Below are 10,351 nucleotides of genomic sequence, written 5' to 3'. Positions count from 1 at the left end.
CTCTTTCCCTCCTCCCTCTTTCTCCCCCCCCCCCCCCCCCCCCCCCCTCCTCAGCCCCCCCCCCGCCCTCTGCTGCCTCTCTGGGATTGGCTGCCTGCCACACCTGTCTTCTCTTGTCTGCTCTGGGATTGGATGGCCCAGCGAGCTGGAGCCGCCTGCCCCTGAGAGCCCCATGGCTTTGCTGGCTGACCCAGCTCCAGCTGCTGAGTAAGGGGTGGCCTCAGGGTTGGGGGGCAGATCTGTGTCCCCAGGGAGGGTTAGGGGACTTCAGGCTCTTATCAAGGGGTTCCTGATGAGCTGCAGAGGCAAGGATTTGGAGGGGAAAGTCGGGGTCCTCTGACGTGGGGCAGGGGTGGTGGCACACACCAGGGTCCTATTCCCGTTAGAGGCAATCGCCAGTCTGATTCTGGGGTTCTTTGTGGGAATCTGGGTCTGTGGATTCTGGGGTTCTGTCCTTTGAGGGGTTACTGTCTCCCACCTTTAGCTTGGGTCTTCTCTAGCCCCCCAACTTCTTCCCGTCTCACTGCTTTCCCCACCTGCAGCCCAGGTCCTGAGGACATCGGGCCGCCCATCCCAGAAGCCGATGAGCTGCTGAATAAGTGAGTCATGGGAAAGATCAGGAGGGAATGGGGACAGGTGGGGAGCACCGAGACAGGCCCAGACAGGCACCCCTGGCATCCTGAACTCCCTGCCGCCCCCACCTAGGTTCGTGTGCAAGAATAATGGGGTCCTGTTTGAGAACCAGCTGTTGCAGATTGGAGTCAAGTCGGAGTTCCGGCAGAACTTGGGTGCGTCCGGAGGGGTGCAGTGTGGGGATAGGGTTTCGGGGACACCTGGGTTTGGGTGGCATCTGGAGAGGAGGTTGAAGGAAGTCAGATGGAGCCCTGCCCCTCCCCACCCTCTGCAGGCCGTATGTATCTCTTCTATGGCAACAAGACGTCCGTGCAGTTCCAGAACTTCTTGCCCACTGTCGTCCACCCTGGAGACCTCCAGACTCATATCCTCCCGGCCTGGCCCAGCCCCCTCCCCCGAGCCCTGACCCTCCCGGTCTGCCCTTCCTGGCCACTGGGAAGCAGATGGACCCAGGTCCAGAACCCTGTTCAGTCTTCTTGAGAACCCGCGTTACTTGTTTGAGATACAGTGTCGTCTGTGAGACAGGTGGGCCTCTTCTCCCCAGGACAGCCTGAGGACAGTGAAGTGATGGGATAGGTGTGTCTGTTTGTCCCTGTCAGGCCTCTTTCATGTCCTGACCTTGTCCTCCACTGGGCTTCACACTCACGATTCCATTGCCTTCTGCATTCAAGAGCCAGGCCTGCAGGTCTGGATGCTGAGCAGGGCCTTCTTTGTGATCTGAGCCAGTCACTTGTCCCCTGTCTGAAGTGTAGACCCTCTTCCTTCTCATAGCGTTGTGAAGGTCAGTGTGGTTGGAAAACTCTGGAAGGGTGGCTGGCATAAAGGAAGGTGTCAGTCCTCCTTTCCCTGTCATTTCACGCCCACGAAATGACAGGGGTTAGGCCCCAAAGCTTTGAGGACCTTTTCAGTCCTTTGCCTCATTCAGCCAGCCCTCATCAACATCTCCAGAACCCCAGGCAGGCTCAGCTCTGTGCTGGGCATGGGTGGGGGACAGGGGCGGGAGATGCCTAAGACCCCACCCTTGTCAGCTTGAAGGTAGATGTAATAACGCTGCCGCCATTTTTGGTGTCCTGACCGTGTGCCAGACACACAAACAAGTGAGCGTGCCGGATTATTTCACTGAATGCTGAGGACACTGTGTCATTTTGCAGCTGAGGCTAAGAGGTAAAGTAGCTTGCCCAGAGTCCCCGAGGTGGTAAGATCCAGGATTCAAACTCAAGTCAGCCATCCCAGCCCCGGAAGGGCTTCTGCCCTAATACGGTGTGACATGTGCCATAATGGAGGTCCCTGCGCCCATCATGAAAGGCCAGAGTAGGCACCCAGGGGGGTGGCCGGAGGTCTCACTTAAGAAGGGCTTTTAAGTTTGGGCCTTGCACGATGCGCCCGGGAGGGCAGGCCCGGCTTCTCAGTGGCCTGCGGGCTGGGGTTCGGAACCAGCAGGGGTTCGTGGCCAAGACCGCGGGGGGGAGGGGGGGGAGGGGGGGTCGCCGCCTCGCTCCGGCTTCCTTGACCCCCGGCGGCTACAGCTGGCAGTGCAGACCAAGCGCGTGGCCGCGCAGGTGGACGGTGGGGCGCAGGTGCAGCAGGTGCTCAACATCGAGTGTCTGCGGGACTTCCTGACGCCCCCGCTCCTGTCCGTGCGCTTCCGGTGAGTCGGGCGGGGCCCTGCCGAGCGGCCGCGGTCTCCTGAATGGGGGCCGGGCTCTGATGGAGCCTCCTTGCTCCCGCCCCCATGCCAGGTACGGGGGCGCCCCCCAGTCCCTCACCCTGAAGCTCCCGGTGACCATCAACAAGTTCTTCCAGCCCACGGAGATGGCGGCCCAGGATTTCTTCCAGCGCTGGAAGCAGCTGAGCCTGTGAGCAGCGAGGGGGTGCCGAGACGCAGCTGCGCTTCAGGGGGGCGGGGCGGGGCCTTCCAAGCACCTGACCCGAACCTTTCCCCACCCCCAGTCCCCAACAGGAGGCGCAGAAAATCTTCAAAGCCAACCACCCCATGGATGCAGAAGTCACTAAGGCAAAAGTGAGTGACCACTGGGCGAGACAGGAGAGGGGCCCCTGGACTCACAGCCCAGGCCGACCTCTCCCTAACTGGGGTTTGGGGAGCGGTACCCATTTTTCCGTGCCTCTGCTTTCCCATCTGTAAAATGGGAACCACAAGGGTCTCAGGGGAACCCCGGTTTGCTATTGCCCGGTGGCTCCCAGATCTGGCACCCTCTGACGGCTACCCTTCTTCCCCAGCTCCTGGGGTTTGGCTCTGCTCTCCTGGACAATGTGGACCCCAACCCTGAGAACTTCGTGGGGGCTGGAATCATCCAGACTAAAGCCCTGCAGGTGGGCTGTCTGCTCCGGCTGGAGCCCAATGCCCAGGCTCAGGTGAGTGGTGGTCTGGGAGGCGCCCCTGAGACTGACTACCCCCTGCCTCAGTGTGCTCGTTTTTAATCCCGCCCTTCTGCTCTTTGTCCCTGTGTTCTCTATCTACTGTCTTCCTCGCCACATCCTTTTCCACCCTTCTGGGTCTCACTTTTACCCTTCACCCTTTCCCTCCTGTGTTGTTTTTATTCCTGCCTCCTTTCCCTTCCATCACCTTTCTGATCCCTTTCTCCTTTTTTCTCCTTTATCTCCCTGTATCCTCCTCTCCCGGGCTCTCTGTCCACTCTGCCTCCTCCCTGAGTCTGCACCGCCATGTCCCCCACCCAGATGTACCGGCTGACCCTGCGCACCAGCAAGGAACCTGTCTCCCGTCACCTGTGTGAGCTGCTGGCCCAGCAGTTCTGAGCCCTGGACTCTGCCCCCCGGGGATGTGGCCGGCGCCGGGCAGCCCCAAGGACTGAGGCAGCTTTGGTGGATGGGGCAGCGAGGGGACCTCCACTGGTGACAGGGAAGACCCCAGGGGTGGGGGGACGCCTGGAACCTTTCTCTGGCCTTTTGTATTTTTATTTTTGTTCATCTGCTGCTGTTTACATTCTGGGGGGTAAGGGGGAGCCCCCTCCCTCCCTTTTCCCCCCTAAGCACAGAGGGGAGAGGGGCCAGGGAAGTGGGCGCCTCCTCCCCTCCCACCCCACCCCATCGTAGCCCCTCCTGCCCCCCCCATCCAGGGGCTGTGTATTATTGTGAGCGAATAAACAGAGAGACGCTAATAGCTGTGTCTGTGTGACCGGCTCACGGCCAGGGGTCAGAGGAGTGGGGTGAGGGCATGCAGTGTGTGGGTGGCCAAGCCCCGCAGCGCGTGTGTGGGACTCTGGGCGGACAGCAGTAGCAGCCGCCGCGGCCCCGACTGCAGAGCCACCAGCCGCCATCCCATGCCTGGCTCCTCGGGCCCGGACACCAGGTAGCAGGCTCTCGGCACCTGGCTCCTCTGGGCCGCATCCTCCACCTTCTCTGGTGACCCCGGCTCTGGAGGAAGGAAAGGAAGGGCCAAGGTGACCAGTGGGGTCCAGACAACTAGAATGCCAACCTGCAGGAGCAACACCACACCCTGGGCCTAAGTCTGACTCCTGACGGGCAAGGGCCTCATGGCTCCAGCCAGCTGTCAGTTGCCTGAAGAAGGACATGGACCTTCTCCCCCTTCTTCCCAGCCAGCCTCCATCCCCCCCTCCCTCCTGGGGATGCTCTGTGCAGCCCTGGACAGTCTGCTTAGCAATACAGATCACAGACACGCAGGTATACTGACCAGGTACCAGGCACTGGACTCCAGGCACAGCCCTTGGAACCCTCCGGGGGGAGGGGGCCTCTGCCCCACTTTATGCGGGGAAGGTGGGGGAGGTGGGGAGTCAGGCAGCTAGGAGGGGCCAGTCCTCTGTCCCTCCTTTGTCTCCCTAGGGCCTCAACTTTTCCTTCCTCATCTAGGCTCTGTGGAACACCCCCCATCAGTGTGGATGCCCCCGTCCTCCCTTGTGTGAGCGGAGACTCGGTGTCCCAGGAGTGCGCAAAGGGGGCACACCTGGTGGGAAGTGTGAGGCGGTGACCAAGGTGTAGAAGGCGCGCAGGAGGCGCCGACGATGCTCAGGAGAAGGCTCTGGTTGGGGGGAAGAGAGGGTGACAGAGAGCCCCTCCTGGGCCCAAGCTCCTCCCGGCCTCACCCTCCTCTCAGTCACCTTGATCCGCAGAGGGCTCCACCGTGAAGAGGCAACGTTTCAGTTCCAGGTGGAGAAGCAGCAGCCTGTGAGAAAGGGGGTGTCATGGCCAGGGCAGAGGGGATGAGGACCCCCAAACCACACCCCCGTCCAAGCCCTACCCGAGGATGTCCATGTGCAGGGGGAAGCCAGCGGGCAGCGCTCGAGGTCCCAGCGGCACGCAGGCCCGCAGCGGGTCTAGCACTGGCTGCCACCAGCGATCCAAAAGCTGAGGCGAGGCCGGTGGGTGAGGTCAGGGGCGGGTACCAGGGAAGGGGGCGTGGCCAGGGAGGAGAGGCGGGGCCCACGAGGGCGGGAGGCCGAGGGGACTAAGGAAAGGGTGAAGCCTGGAAGGATGGAATGAGAGCGATAGAGGGACGGGGCTGGCGGGAAGGTGATTGGAACGCAGTCCTCGGGGGGCGGGCCCTGGTGGAGGGGCGGGGCTGACGAGGGGCGGGCCCAGAGTGGAGAACGCTGGCAGGGCGGGGTGCTGAAAGAAGGGCCGCGGCTGGCGAGCAGAGGGTGTCATAGGGGAAAAGCGGGGACATGGGCCGGATTCACCTGTGGATCCAGCTGGCTGAGGGGAGGGCGCGGCCCGCAGAGCAGACACAGCTCCAAGCCCGGCAGCAGCGTCAGGGTCAGAAGCCGGTGCGGGACCTGAAGGGGGGCGCAGCAGGGGCTGGCCGGAGCTCCGCCCCTTCCCGCCGAAGCCCCGCCTCCTCGCCTCCGGGCCTCTAGGCCCCTTTGCTCCCACCTGTCCCAGGCGCCCCGACCCCCCCCAACTCACCATGGGACTCCCGTGCGGCAGGTACACCGGATAGTCTCGAGCTGCCTGCGGCGGCAGGGACCCCACCAGCCAGGGGAGCAGCACGGCCTCCGGCGTCCCCAGCCGCCACCAGCTTTCTGTTGCTGCCACCACCCGGCCCGACACGACCAGGCTGCCAAAGGCCGTGCCCGCCGCTTCGGCGAACCCAGAGAGGGCTTCCTGGGTCAGGAGACATGAGCAGGGGCGGCAGTGACTTCCCAGGTGGGCGAGGAGTGTGAAGAGACGGGCATACAATTCAAAGTTTGCCTAGTGGCATGCTCACGTGCCTCACCCTCCCTGGGCCTTCACCTTCACACACAGGTACCATCCCCGAGTCACACTGTAAAGTTAAACAGGTAGGGTGGCTGCTCCCTAGCCTCACACGTGTTACTGAAGCTAATAATCACAACAGCCGCAGCTGCGGTTTATTGAATCCTACTATGTGTCAAGTAGGCGCAATCAACCACCTACTCCAGCTAGGAGAGGTCAAGTCGCCAGCTCCTAGTCACATCATGAGAGGTGGCCATGCCAGGGGCATCAAAAAGAGCGGTATTTAAGGAAAGATAGATGGAAATTCACCAGCAAAAGGAACAGCATGTGCCAAGCAAGGAAGCTGGGAAGTTGTTGGGGTCCGTGGGACCCCTGAGGCAGCTGGGTGAAGGTGGACTGTGGAGTTAGCAGAGGTCAGGGTTCCACAGGTCCTCAAACACCAGGCTGCGGGGACGGGAGCTTGTCCTGGGGGTGATGGAAGCCATGGGAGGGCTGTGAGCTGGAGAGGGGTGGGGTCAGTTCTCCGTGTAGAAAGACCCTTCTGGGGCCAAGTGGGGGTTGGAATGGAAGCCCAAAGGAGGAGAAAAGGTCGAGGCAATGATCCAGGGGTAAGAGGAGGAGGACCGAGCCAGGGCCAGTGACAGGTTTAAGGGTTCCCAACACATTCTCAGTACCTGCAGGAGAGACCCCTCTGGAGGAACCACGCAGTCCACACACTGGGTCAGGTCCCCGATGAGCTCAGAGTCCCCCAGGAAACTGTCAATGAGGCGGTAACTGGCCTAGCAGCAGGAGGAGGAGGGAGGAGCTTAGGACCCAGGTGGGCCCCAGATCTGCTGCCTCCCCTTCAGAAAACTAGCCCTGCTGGGCCTGGCTCTAGAGTCAGTGACCAGGCTGCCCCAGGGGCTCCTGGGAACTGTAGTTTCCGAATATCAGTGACCTGGGATCCTAACTTCCACGCTCACATCCTGCAGCCTCACCCTCAACTCCTTCTTCAGTCTCTCTACGTTGCGGATATTGGTCAGTTCTTCGAGTCCTACAAGAAGAACCTAGAAGAACCAAGTAAGAGAGCCGGGGCTGGGTATGGATCTGGACTCCTGGTGTGAGGGAGAAGGATGCTGAGAGCTCAGATTTCTGGGTTTGGGGAAGAGGGCTGGGGAGTCTCACCATGGCCCCAAACACCATCTGGAGTAGTCTCTCCAGCCTCAGCTCCGAGGTGCCCTCCTCAGATGACAGAACAATGAGGGTGATGCTGTGAGAAAGGAAGGTGAGAAGGAAGAATGAGTCCAGGCCAGGGAAACAGGGCCGTGAGGAGAGTAAAGTCTGCCCTTGATCCTGGATGCCAGCTACATCTTTTGCCAGCCAGCATAACCTGCTTCTCATACAGAGAAACTTAGGGATCGGAGAGGGTAACTGGCTTGTTGAAGATTCCACAGCCAAGTAAACAGCTGGCCTTGGAGAGCTGGTAGGCCTCAGGGTCATCTTCAACAGGGGCCATCACCCAGGCCCTGACCCTGCCCCCAAAGCTACGGCTTGGAGACCTGTCATGGAAGCTTTTCCACACCACGGTCGTATCCTCCGTCCTTGCAGAGCTCAGCTGCACCTCGAGATTTTGCCCAAACATGTGTACTCCATTGAGGGAACCGATGACAGAGAACGGGAGCTGGGGAAAAGTTGGGAACATTAGACAGGAGCCCAGTCCCCTCCACCTTGGAACCCAAGTGTCCAGGGCCCCAGCCCCCTCCTCTTTCTATATCCCCTGGCCCCTCCTCCTCTGGGAACCAGGATTATTAGTCCAGTCATTGCACCCCTGGCCCTCTAAACTCAACTCTGAAACTTCTCCAGACCCTACTCCCTTGACGACACAGAGTCCAAGGGCCTAGCCCATTTCTATTTTGAAGATCCAGGGGTCCAGGGCCCCACCTGCTGGCGGGCGGGGGCGCCGCCGCGGCTGCTTCTGCAGAATAAGGGGACTCCGCTGGTGGCCGCAAGGCAAAGCAGATGTACGGTGCCCTCTGTCCCCTCCTCGCCCATCTGGAACCCCCTCCAGTCCCCTCGTGGGGGCAGTCAGTGACCACCTTGGCGTACGCCCGTAGTCACACTAAGTCGGGCGGCCGGTCGGCCGTCCGAAGCCGCCAGAGGGCGAGATGGGGAGCTGACTGGAAGAGAAGTAGACTTCCCGCCTTCTTCATCCAACTCAAACCCACCCTCAGTCTCTATGCCAGCACCTCCCCAAGCCCCATTAGGTTCTCTTCCGCCTCAACCGGAAGTCACCTGCCCCTAACAAAGATGGCGCCCATCGTGCGCGTAAAACTTCGTAGTTTCCCCCTAATGGTTTGATTCCATTTATTTAAAGAAGAGAATGAAGAGCCCGGCTTGAAAGTAGTGACCGCGCCAAGGCGTTGTCTAGCAAGGGTCAGGTAGGCTAGGATGTTTTACATTCTAAATTGATAAACAGCTGTGCCCCACTCAAAGATGGTGGCGGTGCCGAGGCGTTGCCTAGCAACCACTTTCCGTCTAATTTCCAGTCTAAGGCTGCAGAGAGCAGTGCCCCACTCCAAGATGGCCGCATGACGAATCTCGAGCAAATCCGAGAGAAATACCATCTCCCCCTTCACCCTCGCGGGATGGTTTGGTCCGGCCAATGTTGCCTAGCAACCACCAAATGAGACGGTTGTTTTTGTTATTAGAAAAAGAAAGATGAAATCCTTTATTTTCCAGAATCATAAAAACAAGATTATTTCTGTAATAAATTTATACATGTTCGTGCAGCATGCTGAACGTGAAAATACTCCTTCCCAAACCCTTTCCCGAAATAAAAATTTGACAATTTAACACAGAACATTCACAGATTTTGACAAATACGATCACGGGTGCTAATGTTGCCTTCAAACTTTTTCTCATTAGACCAAATAAATATATGTTGTTTTTTAAAAATGTCTTTTTATAATCAACATTATGCATGTAACAAAATCGATTTAGCCAATCCTGTATTGACATACATTAGTTTCCTTCCTCTGTGTGTTTAAACTGATAAAGTAAAATTTCATTTAGTTATGAATTTAATCAGCTAGAACTTTTCTATTTTGTGAGAATATGGCCTTCATTCACCCAAATGTATTTGTGAAATATATAGTAATGTTAAAAAACATGTTTCCTTTCAGACATGTTTTGCCTGCATTCTAGATTTGATTTCTTTTTTTTTTTTAAGATTTATTTATTTATTTATTTTAGAGAGAGAGCATGAGCAGGAGGGGCAGAGGAGAAGAATCTCCAGCAGACTCTCTGCTGAGCCCACAGCCCAACAAGGGGCTCTATCTCTCAACCCTGAGATCATGACCTGAGCCGAAGTCCAGAGTCAGACAACCCTTAACTTACTGAACAATCCAGGTGCCTCTCTAGATTTGATTTGTAACAGCTGATAATATTAGGATGTTTATCCGCACACTAAATTGCATCAAACTTTTAGAGGAAGAAATGTACACAAAATAGCAAATGAGTAGGGAGGCACCTGGCTGACTCAGTCTGAGGAGCCTGCAACCCTTGATCTTGGAGCAATGAGTCTGAGCCCCACTCAGACTGGGTTGGGTGCAGAGATTACTTTTTTAAAATGAGTTAGGAATGCCTGGGTGGCTCAGTCAGTTGGACATCTAACTCTTGATTTTAGCTCAGGTCATGATCTCAGGGTTGTGGGATCGAGCCCCGAACTGGGCTCTGGGTTCAGCATGGAGCCTGCTTGGAATTCTCTCTCTCTGCCCTACCCACCTGCTCACATGCTCTCTCTCTCTCTCTCAAATAAATAAATCTTTTTAAAAATGAAGTAAAATCTCAATTTCTTCCTGTAGTTCTATGAATTTTTCTTTAGTCCATTTATATTTATTATGACTACTGATATATTTGGATTTATTTCTACCATCTTATTTTTATATTTCTTACCGTCCTGCCTTTTTAAAGCTTTTTCCTCCTTTCTTATCTTTTCCTGGATTATTTTTTCATTTCCTCAATCCATTTTTCCCTCTCTCTTCTGGTTTCAAATGTATACACTCTAATTCTCTTTTGCTTTTATTGGTTACCCTTGAAACTTTACCATACACAATTCAGCAAAAAGTTAAACAAGATCTTAAATGCTCTCTCAAATACTACAAAGAGCATATAGCAGTTTACCTCTGTTAAACTCCATCCAGACTAACCAACTAAGTGTTGTCAGCATTGTAACTGTGACCTTTTTATGCCTTCATTGAATATTTTTCTTTTTTTAAAAATTTTTTAAAAGATTTTATTTATTTGCGAGAGAAAGAATGAGAGACAGAGAGCATGAGAGGGAGGAGGGTCAGAGGGAGAAGCAGGCTCCCTGCCGAGCAGAGAGCCCGATGCGGGACTCGATCCCGGGACTCCAGGATCATGACCTGAGCCGAAGGCAGTCGCTCAACCGACTGAGCCACCCAGGTGCCCCATGATTTTATTTATTTAAGAGAGAGAGAGCATGAGAAGGGGGAGGGTCAGAGGGAGAAGCAGACTCCCCGCCGAGCAGGGA

At 56.6% G+C, this 10,351-nt stretch overlaps 2 protein-coding genes across 6 annotated transcripts in view; one reads left to right on the top strand and one right to left on the bottom strand.

Moving 5' to 3' along the window:
• Positions 1 to 3,770, top strand: part of AP2A1 (adaptor related protein complex 2 subunit alpha 1) — a 31,602-nt gene extending 27,832 nt beyond the window's left edge. Inside the window, exons 16-24 of one of the 3 annotated variants that reach the window (XM_044911489.1) lie at positions 142 to 207; positions 543 to 599; positions 706 to 788; positions 908 to 997; positions 2,158 to 2,281; positions 2,373 to 2,489; positions 2,584 to 2,653; positions 2,872 to 3,006; positions 3,331 to 3,770. In XM_044911489.1, coding sequence (XP_044767424.1) covers positions 142 to 207; positions 543 to 599; positions 706 to 788; positions 908 to 997; positions 2,158 to 2,281; positions 2,373 to 2,489; positions 2,584 to 2,653; positions 2,872 to 3,006; positions 3,331 to 3,408 — 820 coding nt within the window. In that variant the 3' untranslated portion in view covers positions 3,409 to 3,770. The remainder of the gene's footprint in view (positions 1 to 141; positions 208 to 542; positions 600 to 705; positions 789 to 907; positions 998 to 2,157; positions 2,282 to 2,372; positions 2,490 to 2,583; positions 2,654 to 2,871; positions 3,007 to 3,330) is intronic. The other 2 variants (XM_021681372.1, XM_044911490.1) reach the window with 2 other exon arrangements.
• Positions 3,553 to 8,074, bottom strand: FUZ (fuzzy planar cell polarity protein). Of its 3 annotated transcripts, XM_021681373.2 has the most exons (11): positions 7,741 to 8,074; positions 7,359 to 7,480; positions 6,985 to 7,069; positions 6,798 to 6,866; positions 6,495 to 6,599; positions 5,533 to 5,730; positions 5,307 to 5,402; positions 4,868 to 4,974; positions 4,728 to 4,792; positions 4,574 to 4,648; positions 3,553 to 4,026 (listed from the first exon to the last, which is right to left on the bottom strand). In XM_021681373.2, the coding sequence occupies exons 1-11, from the start codon at positions 7,849 to 7,851 to the stop codon at positions 3,806 to 3,808; spliced, it is 1,254 nt and encodes a 417-aa protein (XP_021537048.1). In that variant the 5' UTR covers positions 7,852 to 8,074; the 3' UTR covers positions 3,553 to 3,805. The 3 variants fall into 3 exon arrangements, with proteins under 3 accessions (XP_021537048.1, XP_021537049.1, XP_044767426.1); XM_021681374.2 differs by lacking the exon at positions 6,798 to 6,866; XM_044911491.1 differs by lacking the exon at positions 6,985 to 7,069 and having other exon boundaries at positions 7,382 to 7,480.
• Between the last annotated feature and the right edge of the window lie 2,277 nt (positions 8,075 to 10,351).

Source organism: Neomonachus schauinslandi, chromosome 16, assembly GCF_002201575.2.
Source record: "Neomonachus schauinslandi chromosome 16, ASM220157v2, whole genome shotgun sequence".
NCBI lineage: Eukaryota > Metazoa > Chordata > Mammalia > Carnivora > Phocidae > Neomonachus > Neomonachus schauinslandi.
The sequence above is the reverse complement of the archived record's forward strand: the minus strand, read 5'-3'. Positions and strand labels throughout refer to the sequence as shown.